At 42.0% G+C, this 22,099-nt stretch overlaps 1 protein-coding gene across 1 annotated transcript in view; it reads right to left on the bottom strand.

The window, feature by feature from the left end:
- Positions 1-1,743: 1,743 nt before the first annotated feature.
- Positions 1,744-22,099, bottom strand: part of tnfrsfa (tumor necrosis factor receptor superfamily, member a) — a 37,829-nt gene continuing 17,473 nt past the window's right edge. The window contains exons 2-10 of the mRNA XM_035775837.2: positions 14,774-14,945; positions 13,566-13,697; positions 9,568-9,679; positions 9,159-9,298; positions 8,790-8,882; positions 8,615-8,673; positions 7,333-7,638; positions 6,864-6,900; positions 1,744-4,772 (exon numbers count right to left, since the gene is read on the bottom strand). Of these exons, the coding sequence (XP_035631730.1) occupies positions 4,471-4,772; positions 6,864-6,900; positions 7,333-7,638; positions 8,615-8,673; positions 8,790-8,882; positions 9,159-9,298; positions 9,568-9,679; positions 13,566-13,697; positions 14,774-14,945 (1,353 nt within the window). The 3' untranslated portion in view covers positions 1,744-4,470. The remainder of the gene's footprint in view (positions 4,773-6,863; positions 6,901-7,332; positions 7,639-8,614; positions 8,674-8,789; positions 8,883-9,158; positions 9,299-9,567; positions 9,680-13,565; positions 13,698-14,773; positions 14,946-22,099) is intronic.

Below are 22,099 nucleotides of genomic sequence, written 5' to 3' on the forward strand. Positions count from 1 at the left end.
GTATGTAAACAAAGTGGCATAGTTTAAAGTGGCTAGTGATACATGTATTACATAAAGATGCAGTAGATGATATAGAGTACAGTATATACGTATACATATGAGATAAATAATGTAGCTGAACTGAAGTTCTCATTTGCAACTGCGACCTGGCCAAGATAAAGCAAAGCAGTTTGACACATACAACAACACAGAGTTACACATGGAATAAATAAACATACAGTCAATAATACAGTAGAAAAAGTCTATATACAACATGTGCAAATGAGGTAGGATAAGTGAGGTAAGGCAATAAATAGGCCATGGTGGCGAAGTAATTACAATATAGCAATTAAACACTGGAGTGGTAGACGTACAGAAGATGAATGTGCAAGTAGGGATACTGGGGTGCAAAGGAGCATGATAAATAAATAAATAAATACAGTATAGGGATGAGGTAGTTGGATAGGGTATTTCCAGATGGGCTATTTACAGGTGCAGTGATCTGTGAGCTGCTCTGACAGCTGGTGCTTAAAGCTAGTGATGGAAATATGAGTCTCCAGCTTCAGTGATTTTTGCAGTTCATTCTAGTCATTGGCAGCAGAGAACTGGAAGGAAAGGCGGCCAAAGGAAGAATTGGCTTTGGTGGTGACCAGTGAGATATACCTGCTGGAGCACATGCTATGGTGACCAGTGAGCTGAGATAAGGCGGGGCTTTACCTAGCGGAGACGTGTAGATGACTTGGAGCCAGTGGGTTTGGCGACGAAGCGAAACTTTGGCAAATGTTTTTCAATCTATCAGGGGTGCAGTGGGACCCCTGCTGCTATGATTCTATAAGGAAATAAATGACGAAGTGCAACGCTGGAAAGATGAGTGTTGCAGGCTCATGTCTATCAGGGCAGAGAGGCGGAAAGAGATAATAGAAAGTTAATCTCTTCAGTTCGGTGAGAGATACATGCGCGCTTCTCTCTCACCAGTGTTGTGCTATATAGGCTAGAATGTTGCGGAAAACGTAAACCCGGCTGCTCCAACATGAATCAATTCTTAGAATATCAAGCACGTTTTCACATAGTTTTTTAGGGAGCAGTAGAATTATAGAGAAGTCAACATCAATTAAGTGATTGTTTTTATTACACTTATTACATAGCTACCAGTGAAAATAATTTGAAATGCAATAGGAGAGGTACCGGAAATGGTTCCGGAACGAAAAAGTAAAAAACAGAGAGGTTTCGGGATCCGGCTCAAATTAAGCGCTGACGCCCATCTGACCCAGATTGCGATTTATAATGGACCGTTTTTGGATTGCATAATCAACAATAGTAATTGTGTGCTGGCGGGGATGCAGGGCAGTGTTCCAAACGAAACGACTACAAGTGTGCTTGCCCTAGTTCCTCGACGCCACAGCTAGCAGAGCTAAACAAGTACCTTATAGTTTAAGCCTTTTCTTTGTGTCATAAAAGTGCATTAAAATTGCATAGGAACTGTGCACTTTGGATTTTTATAAGTACGATTTACCTGGACAGCTACTTTAATAATATGCAATTGTTTCACACATTGTTGTATAAATACATTAATATTGCATTGCACTCAGTGGTTAATTAATTATCCAGGCCTCAATCCAGGCTGTATCACATCTGGACGTGATTGGGAGTTCCATAGGGCTGTGCACAATTAGCCCAGCGTCATTTTTTTACTTAACTGACTTGCCTAGTTACATTTTATTTTTTTAAATACAAAAATACAAAATATAAAAAGCAAATACAAGATATTTGTACAAACCATTTATTTAAAATTGACATTAAACATACAATGGCTTTACTACATTCGTATCTGAAATCCAGACACAAGCAAACAATTGTCTAAGGGAGAAAATTACTTAAAGAGTTTTTTTTGTTCATAAAACATTTACATGGGCAGTATAAACACGTTTTTAAGCTATGCAACAAATAAACAGAAAAGTGTGAGGCTTGTAGTAAAATATGAAGAAGTACAAAGAGAAAAAAACAACTATTCTCAAATCAATTGCCAGAGCACAAACATGATGTGAACATCAATTCATAACCCTAACTCCTAAGACTTGATAAAAAAAGCCAAAAGCAGTCTCAAAGGTCATATTGTAACAGTAGGGATGTGTTAAAAAAGGTTGTAGAAAAGCATTATGAAGAAAAAAATAAGGTCCCTAGAAATTGATGCAGGCTGGTTTTTCATTGTCTGTCAATAGATGGCAGTGCCAGCACTGTAGCTTCATATCTCAGCTATAAAATAGAATGATTTCCTTTTTACACAAGTGTAACCACTAGACTACAGGGAAAAAGGGGCTAAACCAAGTTTAATGTGTCTAACATAGTTAGTACTGAGGTCGATTCACCACTTATGGCCTCACTAAGTCTATTCTACACCATTTACTTCACACTTCATTCAGTTCCTTCTGCTTTTAGGTTTGTATTTTTTGTTAATAACTGTATGTATGTACATATATATTTTGTGAAGCACATAAATACACTCTTACAAATGTTTGTACAAAGGACGCTACAGGAAATAAACGTGGATTAACTATCCTGAAAAGCTTTCATTAATCTTCTTGTCAGAGCCAAACAATGAGAAGCAATGTGATTTGCGTACCTGTATATACATGTTTGTTGACATGTATAAAGGGGTCCAACTTTGTATCAATACATTAGTAGCCTTTTCACACTACCGAGCCAAACCAAGCAGAGCTGTACTGGACAATGTGAAAAGTACAATTTGGGTCGCACCTAGTGTGAATCAGGCATATTAGTTCAGGCTTGAAAAGTCTGCCCTCTACCACAGAGAGAAAGGCTCACAATAGCCCACAAATAGATTAAAAACATTGTGTTAACAATCACTACAAGAGCCCTAACACAAAACGGACATTATCATGACCACCTTGGTTGAATAAGAAACTCTATGTGCAGAAATGGCATTTGGAACTATGAACTTCTTTGACCGTATGTGCACTGAACAGTCTTTGATCAGTGCTCCGGCATCAAGCAGGAAAGGGTTAACCCCAAACGCAGTTCAGCCACTCCTGTCTATTTGATCTCAGTCATGATGCCCTGTAGCTAAATGTAGTCTTGATAATGTAGTAACACATTACTGTGCTCTTTAGTTTTCCAGGGCTGCTTTGTTCGGAATGGCATAAATAATGACACATAATCACCATCCGTTTAAAATAAATATGTCAATGAATGTCAATAAATAAAAAATGATGGAACCTTGAGGGCTCTGAGTGTTTGTAGGAACTGTTTAGAAACATTTGACTAACAAAAGAAATAGCTATGGAAATAACTTCCAACAAGTGTCCCACGGGACCCACTGGTTGAATCAACATTGTTTCCACGTCATTTCAATGAAATCACTTGGAACCAAAGTGGAATAGACGTTGAATTGACGTCTGTGCCCAGTGGGGTGAGAATGCATTAACACTGAAAAACAAAACAACTAACAATGCGGTCTATAAAACATTCAGTTTAGTCACTTCTGCATTTATAAAAAAAACAACTTCCTTGCCCTTACCTGCACTTATTCACTTTAAATGAGCCTATGGCACATTTCAATTCATAAACAAATTCTGGAATTTGTAAACAGTAACAAGTATGAGACATATTTACACACACATGTAAATATTCAAATGGACCATTTATAACTGTCGTTAAAACTTCTAATACGGTTATGACTCATATCAATCTGCATTAAAACTTCTAATACGGTTATGACTCATATCAATCTGCATTGTCAACCATGTTCCATATTTTACTGTAATTCTTTTTACAGCGTTGTGCTTAAATGGTCTCTTTACCTGTAGTTTAAACTTCCTCCTAATATGGGCATTTGTTAACTGTTGCTCTAAACCCTTCATGTGACAGAGGCCAGTGCATCAAGAAGACGCAGTATCAGTGCCAAAATCTAGCTAATGCCACTCCTACAAACCAGTGTATGTCCCTGTCCCAGGGGTCAGTATTGGCCTATAAGCCATGTCAGTCTCAGAGAGAAGGGGCAGGGTATAAAATCATTGAAGGTGAGCTTCAGACCCACCCAATCACCTCAGCTTACATCTGACCACAATGACCGCTAACTTGTGTTGAGGCCATCTCTTAAAATAACCTCAACATCCATCTCCAACTCCTCCATTTAGTTTTAGAAAGTGTTGGCCTATCAAGACCGAATACACCAGGCCATATTAGCCGATTACAGTTGATGTCTTCTTGCAAGACAACAACGTCCATCTCTAAACCCTGCATTAGAGAGTACTGGTCTATAGGCCCGAATACACCAAACCATTTTGTCTGATCTTCAAAAGACAACAATGTCCATCTCCAACTCCTCCATTTTATAAGAAAGCACTGGCCTGAAGGCCGAATACATCAGACCATTTAGGCCAATAAGAGTTGACGTTGTCTTTCAACAATGTTTTTAATTTAATCGCAATCCACACGCGTCTCCAAGGCAGCGCCCCCAGTGGGCTGGGGGTGTCAAGGCGTGTCTGCATGTTTGTAGTAGCCCCTCTTGATGGCAGCTAAGGCGATGCTCTCAGCGGAGCGCCTCTGGTCCAGGCTGAGAAGGGCCTGGAGCAGTGCATTGATGTCTGCTTTCAGACCCTCCTTCTGCATCCAGTTCTTCAACAGGTCGTACACCTTGTCGCCAGGAAGGGCTCTCTCTGCCATCTTGATGTGGTTGTCATTGACACCAATGTAGCGGAAGAACTTGTTGTGGATCCGCACATCCAGGCACTCGTCGAAGAGGTCGAAGCTCTTCTTCAGGGATGTCTCATCTCCTGGGTTGAGAAAGGAGAAGAAGTGTTACCTTGGTTACGTCTTTGCTAATTCATTGTTACTGATATCAAAAATAGGGGAGTTTTCCTGTTTTCCTGACCACCAAGAAAATATGTGCTTTAGTTATAGACAATAGGTAAGGTCCGGACTTTTTTCCTGAACTGGTCACATGGTCAGGAAAAAAACTCCTGCCCTTTATTTTAGAAAGCATAACTCTTTATCGTAATTTTTCCTTTTCCTGATGATTTCACTTAAATGAATTACAATTCGCAAGCAGAAAACAATAATATATTAAACAATAGATAAACATGTACAGTCATGCACTGAACTAAAGACGCTCTGCATCTGTTCCTGAATCTGTGGCGGTGTGCTTTCCCCGTCACATTTTGTTCATTTTCTCGGCCTTACAATAGAGCTCCTTTTTAGCATCCACATTGTAAATGGTTTCTAACCTCTTAATGCCGGGGAATTAACTCGTAAAGCAATTAACCACTGAATACAGAGCTAACAAGGTTAAACCGTGGAGCCAATAGTAAATAAGTGCTATACACACGCAATTTACTTCAGGCAGAGATAAAAACAAAGCCAAGCTATACTGACTATAGTTCAGTAGCAAAAACTATTCTTTAGGTAAATCCCGTATTCCTGTAGTCCCTATTCATTCAATTCAAATCCCTATTCATCATAGGATGAATGAGTGACAAAGGACATAAAATCCACATATAAAATCCACTTGCTGAGGGCTGACATGAACTCGACGTTATTCCATCTCTATGGAGTGTATTCAAGAAGTCGAAATACTCAAACCTTGCATATAAAATGTAACTTATAGACAATACATTTCTATCAGACTGTTCTGTAACAATTCACTCTTCTGAACAGACCGCAGTCAGGATATGATGAATGTGTTGTTTATGGTGTTTGTGGAACCCCTCCCTACAGTGGTGTAGTGGTGCCTGGAGAAGTGGGTATACTCTAATGTTTCCAAGGCATCCTATGTGAAATGAGAAACAGTCACATACACTCTGAATGACCTAAAACCATAAATCCCATATTGGTCTTTCACAGTCAGGCCAAGCCAAGCTGTACTGTGCAAGTAGGCTTAGATTAGGTGTACAGTTGAAACAAATAAATTAGGCTGTCAACGGAGTCAGAAATTCATAGTTTTCAGACATTTCCCTATTTTATTAGGTTTTCACTCTCAAGGTCACACTTCTTCAACAGAAAAACAACGAAATTGTATGTTTTAAGTCCATAACAATGATTGAACCATACCAGGAGACCACTTTTGAGATCTGGAAAAAAATCTACGAAATATTGAGTTTTGAGTGTAGTTACCCTTTAAGATGGAGTAGGCAAAATAAATGTCCACTGGATTGATGCAAATAATCATGACATCATTCTGACAGGTAGGCACAGGCTACTTTGTAGCTAATTAACATTTAATAAAGAAGGTTTTTGGGAAAGCCTGTCCATCTATCAGAAGACGGTTAGGCCTATCATTAGCACTGCTATATGTTTCCTGTTCCTTAATTGTTTGACACCTGGAAGTTTTACTTCATAGGCATGTCTTACCTTGCTTTAAAGTAGCGTATTGCAAAAATTCCACCATAGAAACATGGAGGCAATTATTTGTATAAAGACCTACTCATGCGTTCTCCTGTTCTATTGTTTTTTTAGTAAAAAACAACAACTTTGTTTCATTGTCTAGCAGCCAAAGGCATTATGCTAGTCATATTAACAACACATGATACATTTCTAACGGATATTTCCATCTATTTCTATGAAACTGCTTGCATGTGCAGTGCGCATTTTAGAATGGTGTTTTCCAGCAATTGCAATTTTGAACAAATAAATAATAGTTAATCAACATTTTATGCTAAACATTCTGATCTGTTCCATCAGCCTTATTCATTTATACAGCGTATACTTCCACCACACTACTTAAATACGTATCAGTTGGGATTAAGAAGAGAGTATACGCAATACCCACTGAAAGATAAGTGGGTATAAGGCTGTGTATACGCTCCACTACACCACTGCCTCCCTACTAGAACCCGGACCACACTCCAGCTCTGTGCGGGGTCCCTTACCTTGCAGGGGCACCAATCTCTTCTGTAGAGGATCATCCTGAAACACGACAGGAGAAAAAACAAGAGTTCACCACAGCCCTTCTACAGACTACCGAGGACAAAATCCCTTTTGTGTTCAGAAATACTGTCAGCAAAATATTATTAGTGTTATGAAAGTCTGCCTTGGTGAAAATACTCAAACTTGCAATGTGCTATTGTTATTGCACTTCTCAGGATATGTGTCTGCTGCAGGAATGCACAACTCGTCTCCGTGCTCACATGATCTGCTGCTAGCAGGGTCTGTTTGGTTTTGTGTCCTAGGCCATTCCTATCCCCAGGGTCCCTGTCCCCCAATCCCCCCTGATTTCACGCTCCCCCTGCTCCCCTCTCTTGCAAGGTACCTGCCCTCTTCTAACCTTCTCTGCCCCCATATTCTTCAACATTTCCCTCCCTCCACTGCCCCCCAACCACCTCTCCCTCCTTCTCTCACCCCGGCTGTGGGCTGCAGTCTCTGGGTGGAGGGGCTGTGTCGGGGAGAGCTGCTCGACGAGGCTGCCCCGGCGGTGGGCAAGGCCGACAAACTTGTCTGGGAGGAGCTGGTGGTGTTGGGCAGGCTGTCTCCCAGGCCACGGTCCTCGTCCTCCCCCAGGCTCAGGGGAGGGGAGGCCTTGATCAGCCTACCCTGGGTCTCCTGCAGCAAGGGACGTGACTCGGGACGGACCTCCTCTGCCTCTTCCTCCTCCAGGCCAGCGTTCTGGCTGTTTTGTCTCTCCTCTGCTGTGGGTCCACTCTCATCCTAAAAGAGAGATTTACATAGAGAGAGAGAAAGAGAGAGAGCACATTCATATCATAGATGTAATCATAATTAGTTGATATGGTTCAGGCCGGTGTGACTAATCTTCTGCCAAGACCAGAAAAAGTGAGTGACGCATCACTATGACCTTCGACTGTGTCACTTAGCAGATCAAAGTACACTGAGACATTCTGAGAAGATGCATGAAAACAATTCCCCACCGAAGATTCATATACAGCCAACAGACTGATATACACCAGGGATGGTCAACTGGTGGCCCAGCCCCCTCTTTTAGAGGCCCCCAGATACATTTTTAGGAACTCAGTCAGGATCTCAACTTACTGTTGAGAGTTATAATGGTAGAATACACAAGGTGCAATTTCGAAATGTGGTTGTGCATCAGCAGTTTTTCTCTTGTTATGTCAGTAATTGGCAGTCACTCAATCAGCCCATGTCAGCTAAAAAGTTTCATCTAGCCAGTTATCTAAACTTGTAGTAATCATGGTCGAATGAATGACCAGGGGCCCCCATTGATTTTGTTAGTCACTTAGATATGCAAACATTTCTCTCTGCCCCATGGGAAAATGTGTAGAATTGTATGAAATGAGTTGCGAAATCTTCTCTACGCCCCATGGCAAAATGTGTAGAATTGTATGAAATGAGTAGCGAAATCTTCTCTACGCCCCATGGCAAAATGTGTAGAATTGCAGCAAACTTGCTTTAAAACTGCAACATTTTCTCAACGCATCATATTAACTCTCTGCTGTCAAGGGGGGGCACTAAAATGTTGTGCTCACAAGGTAGCGGTGGGGGACACACAACAAAATGTCACATAGGGCCGGATCTGACTACATTTATGTAGGTACGTAGACACACGAGCCACTGTCCCCTCATGATGAATTTAGATTTTTTTATCTACACTGATAGATAACATAACCCCAAAGACTGTAACTAAAGGAGTAGAGAGGGGAAAACTTACGATGGGAATCTTCACGATCTCATTGGAGTCACAGCGACTGTCTGAACCTGAAAGACAAACTAAAACACATGGAGAATTAGACAACAACCATATCAGACAACCAATCTGCAGTGTTGTGTCAATATGTATTTCAATACACAGCGAGTGGCGAGGGACATTTGTTTTTGTTACTCACCTGGCTGAAATGTACATGGCTTCTTGATCCAAAGCCACACACCAATCCCAATGGAGAGGAGGAAGAGCAGGAGCAGAATTACCAATGGCGTAGCTTTTGGGGAGGAGAAATGAGGAAACACAACCAATCAGAATCACATCTCAGACTTGATAAAAACTATGCTTATTTTTCACAATTAAACACCCCATAACCTATGACTTCAGTAAATTAGGAATTTGCGCTCCACTAACAAGCAAGTGTCATGTTATTTAAGCTGAAAAAATATCAGTGTATCAACTATATACAGTTCATTCTGTTTATTTAATCTGTCCTCAATAAAACAGATTCAGAGCCTATAAAACAGATAGCTAAAGACATATGTAGGCCTACCTATGGTCCTTGGTGAGCTGGGGGCAGGGGTGGGGGTGGGGAGGGTAGGAAGGTGGAGGGTAGGTGAGACGTCCAGTTTCCTACACAAAGTGTTGGAAATGGGGGTGCATTTCTTCACCTCCCCCTCCCCCACTTTACACCTAGGAAGACAAGAAAAAGGAATTAGTATTTTATTTTTGAAGGGGCTAGTGCAGTAGACACTTGGTTAAAAATGACATAATGCTAAACTCAGATCAATTTGTGCGGTCTTGCCAACTCCTTGACAACTCATGGCAACGACAATAGAAGTTGGCTATAGAGTAAAAACTGATCTGAGACCAGGCTGCTTTTTAGTAGGCCTACAGGGGTGATTTCTGGACTAAATTCTGGTGGTTTTAGTAGTGTTCTAAATGTTTAGGGTGGCACTCACTTGGCACATCTCTTGCAGACCTCACAGGCCTGCTCTGGCACACAGAAGGTGCCCGCACGACACTGGCACTGGGTGTCTGTGGTACTGGTACAAGGTACCGTCTTGCTCTGATCTGAAGAGGGAGAAAAAGAGAGAGAGTGAGAGCGAGCGAGCATAATTAAGGGCACATTCGTACATTCACACTTGCTATCTACTACAATTTCAGAGCACTCGTCTTAGTACCAGAGCGCAGAATAACTGATTAATTTACGAACGCTCAACACCTGATGAATATGGCCTGTGTCAGTAAACATCAGCAAAACAGCTTAATTACATTTTTGCCAGCAGCACAGTTACAGTCACCAACGCTCTGGATAACATGAAAACAGCTTAACCAGAACGCTCTGATCAACCCTACTCCTCGGCCAGAGTGTCCAGTGTGTGCTCTAAACACTCCAAGAGCGAAGCGCTCTGAATTTACGAACTGACAATTTGACAGTTCTCTAAATTTACACTCTCTGGTACTCCAAAGAGAATTTACGAACGCACCCTAAGTGTTAATGCCCGAGAAGCTGGTGTTTGGAGGATATATTGGCATGGGTGTTGTTAGGGCAAACACCGGCTTCGAGGGCATTATCACTTTTATACAACAGGTTTATACAACATATTCAAATAATGATTGACATATTTTCATTAAAGTTATTTTGATGAATTTATTCATACTATTTCATAATTCCACAAGATATAGTCCCTACACAAATCTGGGTTGCTGGAGACGCAACCCAGTCGTTCAGTCTTTTTGTTCTCTATCTATGGACGCCACCCAGTCGTTCGTTCTAAATGTTCCATTGCCAAACTGGCTGGCAACGTTCTTATCCCTTGCCTGCTAGCTAGCCAACTACGGCTAACTTACAGTCATGTCAAAAAGTGCAGCCAGAATAACAGCAAAGTAGCTGTATTTGCATTTGTTTAAGTGACATTTATTTGGATACTTCCATAACAATAAGCTGATGAGGCGTGATTTCGCCTGGCATAGAAAATGTGCTAACTCGTCAGAACACCATCGTTCAGAGGAGCTAGCCAACACACAACAACACACAGCTACAGTAACAATCACTTCAAACTGAAGCTGGAAAGACTGCAAATTAGCTATGTTTTGTTGTACCTTTAAAAAAATAAGTTGTGTATATAACCATAAAAACGCTGCTTGTCTGTCTGTCTGTCTCGTCCCGACACGTTCATTTGTATGGGACAGCAGGAGATTGAATTTGAATATTATAAATATTTAGCAAATGTCTACTGATAAAAACTCAATGTTAGTCTAAAAGCAATGTGAGATAATGTCTAGATGCTTTATATAGTGGAGATCAAAATGATAAATTGCTTGGCTGATGAGACAATGGATTGCGCAGTCAGATGGAACAGAGTAAATAAGCATTTTATGGTCATAGATTTAGCCATTGGCAATTTGTGGAATAGACACTGGCTGGAATGTGTTTTTAACCAATCAGCATTCAGGATTAGACCCACCCGATTAGACCCACCCACAAGTACTATTATAAACTGTGTGGTTCAAGCTCTGAATGCTGATTGGCTGACAGCCGTGGTATATCAAACCTTATACCACGGGTATGACAAAACATTTATTTTTACTGCTCTAATTACATTGGTAACCAGTTTATAATAGCAATAAGGCACGTCAGGAGTTTGTGGTATATGGCCAATATACCACGGCTAAGTGCTGTATCCAGGCACTCCACGTTGCGTCGGGCTTAAGAACAGCCCACCATACACTACATGACCAAAGGTATGTGGACACTTGGTCGTCAAACATCTCATTCCAAAATCATGGGTATTAATATGGAGTTGGTCCTCCTTTGCTGCTATAACAGCCTCCACTCTTCTGGGAAGGCTTTCCACTAGATGTTGGAACATTGCTCGCAGTCAAAGTTCCAAATCATCCCAAAGGTGTTCGATGGGGTTGCTGTCAGGGCTCCGTGCAGGCCAGTTCTTCTACACCGATCTCGTAATACCATTTCTGTATGGACCTCGCTTTGTGCACGGGGGCATTGTCATGCTGAAATAGGAAAGGGCCTTCCCCAAACTGTTTCCACAAAGTTGGAAGCACAGAATTGTATAGAATGTCACTGTATACTGTAGTGCTAAGATTTCCCTTCACTGGAACGAGCCCGAACCACGAAAAACAGCCCCAAACCATTATTACTCTTCCACCAAACTTAACAGTTGGCACTATGAATTGGGGCAGGGAGGGAGCAGGGAGCATTAACCCAGATTCGCCAAACCCAGATTTGTCCGTCGGACTGCCAGACGGTGAAGCGTGATTCATCACTCCAGAGAACGCGTTTCCAATGGCGGCAAGCTTTACACAACTCCAGCCGACAATTGGCATTGCGTATGTTGATCTTAGGCTTGTGTGCGGCTGCTCGGCCATGGAAATCAATTTCATGAAGCTCCTGACAAACAGTTCTTGTGATCACGTTGCTTCCAGAGGCAGTTTGGCACTCGATAGTGAGTGTTCCAACCGAGGACAGATGATTTTTACGCGCTACGCTCTTCAGCACTCGGTGTTCCTGTTCTGTGAGCTTGTGTGGCCTACCACTTTGCGGCTGAGCTGTTGTTGCTCCTAGACGTTTCCACTTCACAATAACAGCTCTGACAGTTGACCGGGGCAGCTCTAGCAGGGCAGAAATTTGACAAACTGACTTGTTGGAAAGGTGGCATCCTATGACGGTGCCACATTGAAAGTCACTGAGCTCTTCGGTAAGGCCATTCTACTGCCAGTATTTATCTATGGAGATTGCATGGCTGTGTGCTCGATTTTATACACCTGTTATCAATCGTGTGGCTGAAATAGCTGAATCCACTCATTTGAAGCGATGTCCACATATATTTGTATGTATATACTGTATATATATTGTATCATACATTCAATAGTTTAGGTAAAAGTTTATTTTCAGTTCTGTTTCAGATGGTATATATTACTAAGTTATTATTACTAATCTTTCCAATGTTTACTGTGAGATATGTATGCACTGAAGCACTCGCATAATAAAGCTCTTTCACAACACAAAACATGCCCCTCCCCTGTAACAGTTATCTCCTTTCAGTGGGTCATGCCTTTCACATGGCACAAAGCCACACCGAACTGCTTTGCAAGGTAATGTACGAACACACACACACACACACAACTTTCCTGAGACAGGTAACACACACTCTGCATTCAGTTTGTGTGAAAAAAAACTAAGACAGGCACACCCTCGTATGCCATGTAATACCACTGTATCAAATTATCATGGAGCTTTGAGGACAGGGAGAAAGCCACCCAAACAAGGGCACTGCGTTCATCCACCTCTGGCCTGCTCGCCTCCCTACCACTGAGGAAGTACAGTTCCCGCTCAGCCCAGTCAAAACTGTTCGCTGCTCTGGCCCCCCAATGGTGGAACAAACTCCCTCACGACGCCAGGACAGCGGAGTCAATCATCACCTTCCGGAGACACCTGAAACCCCACCTCTTTAAGGAATACCTAGGATAGGATAAGTAATCCTTCTCACCCCCCCCCCCTTTTAAGATTTAGATGCACTATTGTAAAGTGACTGTTCCACTGGATGTCATAAGGTGAATGCACCAATTTGTAAGTCGCTCTGGATAAGAACGTCTGCTAAATGACTTAAATGTAAATGTAAAATGTAAATGTATTATTCTGCACTCTCTGGAACAAAAGTATATCAAGCTAAACTGTGAATGCCCAAAGCTCCATGAGTAGACTCCCGGAATTGGTGTCTACCTTGGTTAATAGTTCATGAATTGGCAACAGATACAAGAGAGAGAGAGACATTGTGGTTAGCTAATAGCTAACTTCATGTGAAATGGAGAGTCTCTTCTTCTAACGACACAAACTTGTAAGACAGTTATTTAAGGACAGCTGAAAGAGGCCAGGTAACAGGTAATTGCTTGTTCTTTTACAGGACTACAAATAAACGGCAGAGGACTTCATTACCCTTGCGGCAGTGCGTGCAGGGCAGGCAGTGGTTCATCCCGTTGGAGTGTTCTGTGTAGGTGTGGCCGTGATCACAGGGCAAGCATCTCCCCTGCTCCATGTCCCGGTCACACGCCCCGCCCACGAACGTACCTGTCCATCAATCAATAACATTTGTACAAACAGAAATAGTCTGTTATAGGCTGTTTATTTGTTTGATTAATACTTAACAATAACCTTATTGAGGTCAAAATACATATTTAGCCTGAAGCATTTCTTCGAGTAAGACAAAGGGGTGGTGTGCTTGTTGTGATGGTGGTAGTCTGTATGCATGTGTGTGTGCTTTTCCTATGTCTAATACTGGAACAGAGACACATAGCCATGGCATATGCAAACTATATACTACTGCAGTGGTTTTGCGTCTACTTTCTTGGTTGTGATGTAACATTAGCATTTTTCCCGGCCCGTTCACGCATGACATGCTTTAGGCACCTGATTATCATGTGTTTAGAGAAAAGACCGATACTATCACACCCAAAAGAGAGAGAGAGCGATAGAGGGAAGGAGAGAACGTGAGAAATGTACAGAGGAAAAGCTTGAAAAGTTCACTGCCATTCCTGACTAACTAGCTAGAGATTGAGGCAGTTCAATCTGTCTCTGCCTTTTCCTATCTGACTGACCTAAAAAGGTCCAAACGGGTCATCTAATTGGAAATAGCAATAGCTTGTTAGCAGTAGCCTGATAGCAATGGTGCTAGTGTTGCTATAATATCCTTGGCTCATTCCACAGCGCTGGCATCAGTAGCGCAGTTGTTAGGTTTTAATGGGACTATTTCAGCTAGTAACACAACTTTTTAAAGAAACCCTACTGCCTCCCTTAATGTTTACTACTGGGTGTTGTTACATAGCCTGGGTTGGGTTCCCTGCCGCTAGCTTGGGCATAGGTTCCGCTCTGCTCTGCTATCCTCACATAGTTGGCATTACTCTGACTGAAATAATGTTATAGTCAGAGTAATGAGTTCCCTCCTCTCTGGAAGGCCTGTTGATAATGTATTAGAAGGACTGGTTCAAGCTTGGGTTCTATGTTTTATTTATCAAGTGTGATTGTAGTTCTGGTCTCAGGTTCTAGTAGCTCTGATTCTGCTGGCCTGTACTGATAGCCTGGCAGTGTATATAACCAAAGTTATCGCTTGGGTTCTAGATCAGGTTTTGGGCCTGGGTTCTCCTTACCGGCCTGGCAGTTGAGGCAGCAGAGGTCCTGATGGCGGTACTGCTGGTTCTCCACACAGGTTTTGTGTCGCTGCGTTCGGTTCCTGTCATCGCCGGACCACTGGGCCGCCAACACGCCCCTGAGCTCCGCCCCACAGCAGGCCAGCCCTGAGCACAGCAAGAACACCACCACCTAGAGGAGGCAGGGTAGGAGAAAGTTTCATTTACTTTCATTTAACCAGGCAAGTCAATTAACAACACATTCTTACTTACAATGACGACCTGGAAAGGGCAGTGCAGCAAGAGAGAGAGTGAGAGAAAGACTGGGAAAGAGAGAGAGATTGCTCTCATTCATATCATACAGGAGGGAGAGGTTCACATTACCAGTCTATATAAACACTCACTCGCCCACCCGCTTGGGAGCGGGGAGAGAAGAGAGTTTATATTCTCATAAGAAACTGTGTGCGAGCAATCTGGGGCCTAATTTGAACCACCTGATCTGAACATCTGCAGAGGACAGCCAATTAGGAGAGCAGGCTGGAGTTAGAAAACAACATAACATGTGTATGTATGCAGAGTTTACACCATATACTGATTTTAAATGTTAATTAATGCCACTCAATACAGTTTTTGAAGTAGGATTCTAGGCATGTTGAATGGCCAGGTCACGTTTCATCACTGTTCTGGGGTTCAAAGAAGATCCCAGGGATAAAAACATAAACGTTCAAACCACATTTTTAAAAAATGTGGTGGAGTGCAATACCATTCTATTACAAAATATCTGATTCTAAACCAGCAAAAATATAAATATGTATATTGTGCATATATGTTTTTATTAATTACACAGACAGACACTTCAAACAGACAGTTCAAAGAGTATCCAAACAATTTCAATCTATTCAAAATGTCATTTTGGTTAAATCCATTGTCTTGGACAACCATAATCCTCTCTAGTGAGGAGACAATGGAGATTGATAGGGTATCCTATAGCTAAAGCTAGTATGTTGCTGCCCATATCAGATGTGATCCCAGTAATCCATTCCTGTGCTGGATAATAACAGGGCTTGTATGGATTGGGGGGACAGAGCAGAATACAGCGGTGCACTTTAGTGTGGCCCAAAGGCACCAGTGTTTGTTCACACGCCTTTTCACCTTGTCACTGTGAGAAGGTCCTATTCACTGGCAAACAACACACTTTAGTACCTCTACATCAAATGACCCACATTCTTAAAACCCCAGCGCTTTGACTGGGCCGACATGCGACACCACCACGAAGCCCCTTGGAAGCAATGTGACACCTCCTTGTGTAAATGAGCGGCCTAGTTTTGGTAGGTTTTGTCTCTCTCTCGTAGACCCCACCGTGCCCCACCACCCTCCCACCCTCATAACTGGCACACAGCGCTCAGTTCAATCTAACCCACAATACTTACACAATAGCTCTTTTATTTTCCCATGGTCAAATAACATAACGTATTGAAATCACAGATTTCTGGTACTATAATTTTGGGGGAGTAGTTTGTAAACAAAGACAGTGGATGAACATAGTGTCTACTCAAATGGTGGGTTACATGGAATTCCTGGGAAACTAGTGGAGTTGACTCCTAATAGACTGGAGTTGACTTGTGTAAGACTACAGTAGAGTTGACTCCTGACAGACAAGAGTTGACTTGTGTAAGACTACAGTAGATTTGACTCCTTACAGACTGAAGTTGACTCCTGACAAACAGACTTGACTCCTGAGTCTAAGCTCCAGTCGTTCCTCACTTGGATCAGTGGAAGGCGGCCGGCCATGCCTTGTTGTTCACAGAGAGTTTCCTGGCCGGTGCAGCGCTGCTGTGCACCCACCGAGCCTTTTGCTGGCTCTCTCCTTCTCCCCCCTCCCACCCCCTCTCCCCGCTCTCTCTGCTCACGTCAGACTTTCCACAGACACGGGGAGGCGGAGCGGAGGGGCAGACGACCAGCAGAGCACTCACAATCACACCATTTAGCTTTATCCAAACATAGTGAGAGAGAAGAGGCAAAGAGAGGGGGGAGTGAGAGAAAGAGAGGGCAGAAAGAGAGAATGATAGAGAAGGGGGAGAGAGGAAAAGATAGAGGGGTTAATAGTTTATGAGATTGTACAGAGCTAGTTAAAGAGTTGAATGTGTGACTGTGGGAGGGGAGAGGGTGAAAGCAAAGGACTGAGGCCGTGTGAAAAAGAAGGAGAAGGGGAAAACGACAGCATGCATGTGTGCATTTTGCATTTGTGAAAGAGGGAAAGATAGAAAAAGGAGAAAAGCACAACCAGGGAAGAGTGGGGAGAGATTGAGCCGTGCATTGGAAGCACACTATAGACAAGAGAAGTAGTGAAACCTTGACAAATCCTACAAACAGTAATCAGGCTTGCTTAGAAGCGTAACCATGGTTATGTTCACAATCAAAAGCCTGAAGGGTATACTACAAAGCTGGATCAATGAGTTATAATTTGATTTTATAACTAAATAACTAGATTTTTTGGTTAAGTAAGAAAGCTAAACTTTTTGGTTGTCGAGTCATTTAGACAACGCCCATTTCGAGCTTATCCCCTCCATAAATGTTATTTCAGAATTTTTAGGCAAGTTAGATAGCTAACTCCCTGATCCTACTTCAGTTGTATATACCCCTCAGGTGGCTACTGGAAAATATACACGCGCACGCACGTGCACACACACACACACAAACACGAAGGGCTGCTGAGCAGTGACATAACATCCTGTCTGAGTGCATTCCTGGGCCTGTGGATCACTAGATTCCTCCATGCAGCAGCCATCCCAACCTCACAGACAAACCTGTTCTTGTCTCAGCAGTTTACAGGCGCCTCAAAGAGGAAAAAGGTCACTTTATGGGGAGGAGGAATATCTAACAATGGAATTTTCCCATTGAGCCATGGCCATTAGAAAGAGAGTTTTTTGTGTGACTGAGGTTTGATGCCCAAGTGTTGAATTGGGGAAAAACTCTTTCTATTCTGCTAAATGACTTCCATATTGTACAGTAAGCTCTTGGTATGAAACTGAGTAGTAGACATACATATTATTCAGTACTGAGTTCTAAATGCAGACAATTTAAATTATGCCTCAAAACCTGATTGACCAACATTACAGCTACCTGTACACTTGACTGACTACAGGCCTTACCACTTTTCACACACCTTTTGTGTAACTGCCTGCACTTTCATGTCTCACTGGTTATTTCCTTGTTAGTTACTAGGGTTGGGCATTAACCAGATTTTCATATCATCATACCGCCCTTCTCTCATTCTGGGATTTACAGTATTACCGGCTTAGTACACAAGGGGTGCCCAAAGAAATCCCACAAAAAGCCCATTGGGCATCTATTAAATAAAGGTAAAAAAAAAAATATGACCAAAATGCTAATTCTGTGCTTCAGTTGTACTCTTCCACTCGGAGGAGAATTAACAAACGAGGCATTCTATCAGCAGACAGCGCTACTTTTCTCCAGTACCTTTCGGTGTAGCCTACTTTTCTCAGGTAAAATGCAAGATTAACTTTAAGCAAAACATTTGGAAATGTTGCTGGCTTTCTATGATGAATATTAGACATATAATGGCCGTGCATCGTTTTTTAAAACAAAATATAGCATTGCACTTCTGTTGTCATCTGATGAAAATGAAGCTATTTTCTGCCAAATGTGCACTAATATGTTTTCTGTGAAGGAAAACTATAGTTGCATGACCCTAATCACTCTATTGAAACAAAAAACACTGTTGACTTTCAACATAAAACACGACCCCTGTCAATACACAGCTGGACTCCACTGCTCCCGCTTTCTCCGTTCCGTTATTTACAAACAAACACGTGACTGGCTCAACTGTTCTAGGGAACGATGGTAAGCTTCATAATGTACAATAATGTGACAGGTTAATTGAAGATCGCAATCAGCTTTATCTCCTAATGTATTGCACAAGTTGACTGCAGGTATTTACTTAAAAAGTAGCTACAAATATAAAAATGTATTGAAAAATTTCAAAAAAATCATTTAAAAATTGTATTGACCTGATTATGTAAAAACTGGGCAGTACATGCATGCAACACACACGCATGAATAGACACACAGACACACACACACACACACACACACACACTTGGTTAACTATTCTTGTGGGGACCAAACAATTAATTCCTATTCAAAATTCTATTTTCCCTAACCCTAAAACTCTATACCCTAAGCCTAAAATAGCCTTTTTCTTTGTGGGGACCGCTGAAATGTCCCCACTTGTCCGAATTTACCTTGTTTTACTATCCTTGAGAGCACTTCTGGTCCCCACAAGGATAGTAAAAGCGCGCACACACACACACACACACACACACACACACACACACACACACACACACACACACACACACACACACACACACACACACACACACACACACACACACACACACACACACACACTCTTAGACCAGCCACAGTGTGGTAGAGTTTCATAAGGAAGAGGACCGGAGTGGCCACCTTAACCTCAGTGCTGAAAAAGATCCCTCCAAGTCCTAAAGCCACAATCCCTGGTCTCTGGCAGCCCACCAATACTAAATACTCATGTGTAGTACAGTACAGCAGACATCCTGGCCTGCACATGGCAGAGAGAGTGAGGCAAAGAGAGAGACAGAGAAAGATAGAGAGCGAGAAAAAGAGACAGAGAGCGAAAGAAAGAGAGAGCGAGAATGAATGGACTGCAGCCTTTGTGAGCCTCACTGTCTCCCAGTCCAACGGCAGTTACTCTCATCCAATTCCTGTCATTGCCAGGGGTACTTCCAAATTGCCCTGGAACACTCGACATATGCCACTGTGTACACTGAAGTTGTATTTATTACTGAATGACAGGACCCCCTTTCAGCCGAGCAGGTTATCAATGTGGCATTTAGAGGGTTTTATTCCCCTCCTGTGGGTCCTACAGTGAGCCTCATTATCTCAGGAAAGTGGGGGGGGGGGAACACACACACACACACACACACACACACACACACACACACACACACACACACACACACACACACACACACACACACACACACACACACACACACACACACACACACACACACACACACACACACACACACAGCAGCGGGGTCAAGTCAGAATGTACTTCATTTGATATAAAACAGATGATTTCAATCAGAGCCATATCTGATAAGGAGCAGCAGGCTGTACCTCATTACACCCCTGGGGAGTGGGACCCTGACCCTCATCTGTATCCCGATCATGCCTTTCCCATTAGTCACTCATCCATTATCTGGGAGGGAAATACGTGTTAGTGGGGATACTGTACACCCATCCGTTCAGATGAACTGACCAGGCGGATGAAGGAAACAGACCCTGATATGGAGGTTCAGATTAGTGAAGGAAAGTACTGCGAAGAAGGTAGGCTGAGATAGAAACACAGTGAGTGCAGAGTAGAGGTCGACCAATTATGATTTTTCAACGCCGATACCGATACCGATTATTGGAGGACAAAAAAAGCCGATACCGATTAATCGGACGATTTTAAAAAATGTGTATATACTGTATATATACACACATTTTTGTAATAATGACTATTGCAACAATACTGAATGAACAATGAACACTTTTAACTTAATATAATACATATGGGCTTTTGGATTGGTGTTCTTAAGGTGATTCCACAGGTTGGTGGTATTTTTTGATTTAGCCGTTGCTGACCCCATGCTTACATCTTTATCACAAATAAGACACCTTGCTTTCCCTGGTGCCAATTCCATGTAATAGTCCCACACTGGTGCTCTGCTTTTCTCTGCCATCTGTAAAATACACACACAGCTCTGAAGTGACAATGATACTGAAGAGTCTGTTTAGGAGACAAATACTCTCAACTGTTTGAGTTTAAGTTACCTGTGATGAATGTTGAAAACAAAAACTGTCATTTCTATATGCAGGAAATCCTATTTTAATAATGGACATGGTAAGAGTTGACTACCAAAGTGCGAGTCATAATTCCCATGACACCTTCTAGCAAAATCTGAAAAGCGTTTCCTACATTCATTTATTCCATAGGATATTTTTAGATTCACTTAAAATAAGGTCTGCGTTTCGTGTAGGCTTACACCACCTTGCCAATTTTATAACTGTAGATATCCATAGGACAGGTAATTCTGATCAATATTGGCTAAATATAAGCGAAGATCTTTTTTTTAATAGAGTGGATTCATGAAAATATTTTGACAAACGGTACCTTATCCTAGTGAGATTTACACAGGTATCAAAACGGCGAGGTGGTTTAAGTCTGCACGAAACACAGCCCTTATTTGAAGTAGATCAAGACCTTCTCTATGGAACAACATCTGCTAAATGTGCATGCGACCAATAGAATTAGATTTGATTAGAAAATTCTGGGAGGTGAAAATGTCCCAGTTCTTCAAATGGCCTGCATACTCACCAGACATGTCACCCATTGAGCATGTTTGGGATGCTCTGGATCGACGTGTTCCAGTTCCCGACACTATCCAGCAACTTCACACAGCCATCGAAGAGGAGTGGGACATTACAAAGGCCACAATCAACAGCCTGATCAACTCTATGTAAAGGAGTTGCGCTGCATGAGACAAATGGTGGTCACACCAGATACTGACTGGTTTTCTGATCCACACCCCTACTTCTTTTTTATGTATCTGTGACCAACAGATTCATATCTTTATTCCCAGTCAGGTTAAGGGCTTAGATTAGGGCTTCATTTATTTATTTCAATTGACTGACTCAGTCAAATCTTTAAAATTGTTGCATATAGCGTTTCTATTTTTGTTCAGGGTATTTACGCTTGCCATAACAAAGGGGTTGAATACTTATTGACTCAAGACATTTCAGCTTTTCATTTTTAATTAATTTGTACACATTTAAAAAAAAACATAATTCCAATTTGACATAACGGGGTATTGCTGTGTGTAGATCATTGACAAAAAATCTCAATTTAATCCATTTAAAATTCAGGCTGTAACACAACAAAATGCAGATTAAGTCACGGGATGTGAATACATTCTGAAGACACTGTATATTACAGGTCGAGGTCTTCACTCGAGGAGACATTCAAGTATTACTCATCTTACTCACCCCTAAGAGATTCCAAAGTACCTGACTCAGAACACGACACATTGTGGTTTGCATCTTGATTTACTGAAAGTCCAAAACTGAAAGGCAACAACAAAAAACAAGGTACTTGTTTTCAGTTTGACTGTTATTCAAGATACAAACCACAACGTATCTAGTTCTTAGTCTGTTCAGACTCCTGCACTCTTTTCTTTCCTACCGGTATAACCATGTAAATAATAGGGAACCTTCAATAGCATTAGTAAAAAC

Source organism: Oncorhynchus keta, chromosome 9, assembly GCF_023373465.1.
Source record: "Oncorhynchus keta strain PuntledgeMale-10-30-2019 chromosome 9, Oket_V2, whole genome shotgun sequence".
Lineage (NCBI taxonomy): Eukaryota > Metazoa > Chordata > Actinopteri > Salmoniformes > Salmonidae > Oncorhynchus > Oncorhynchus keta.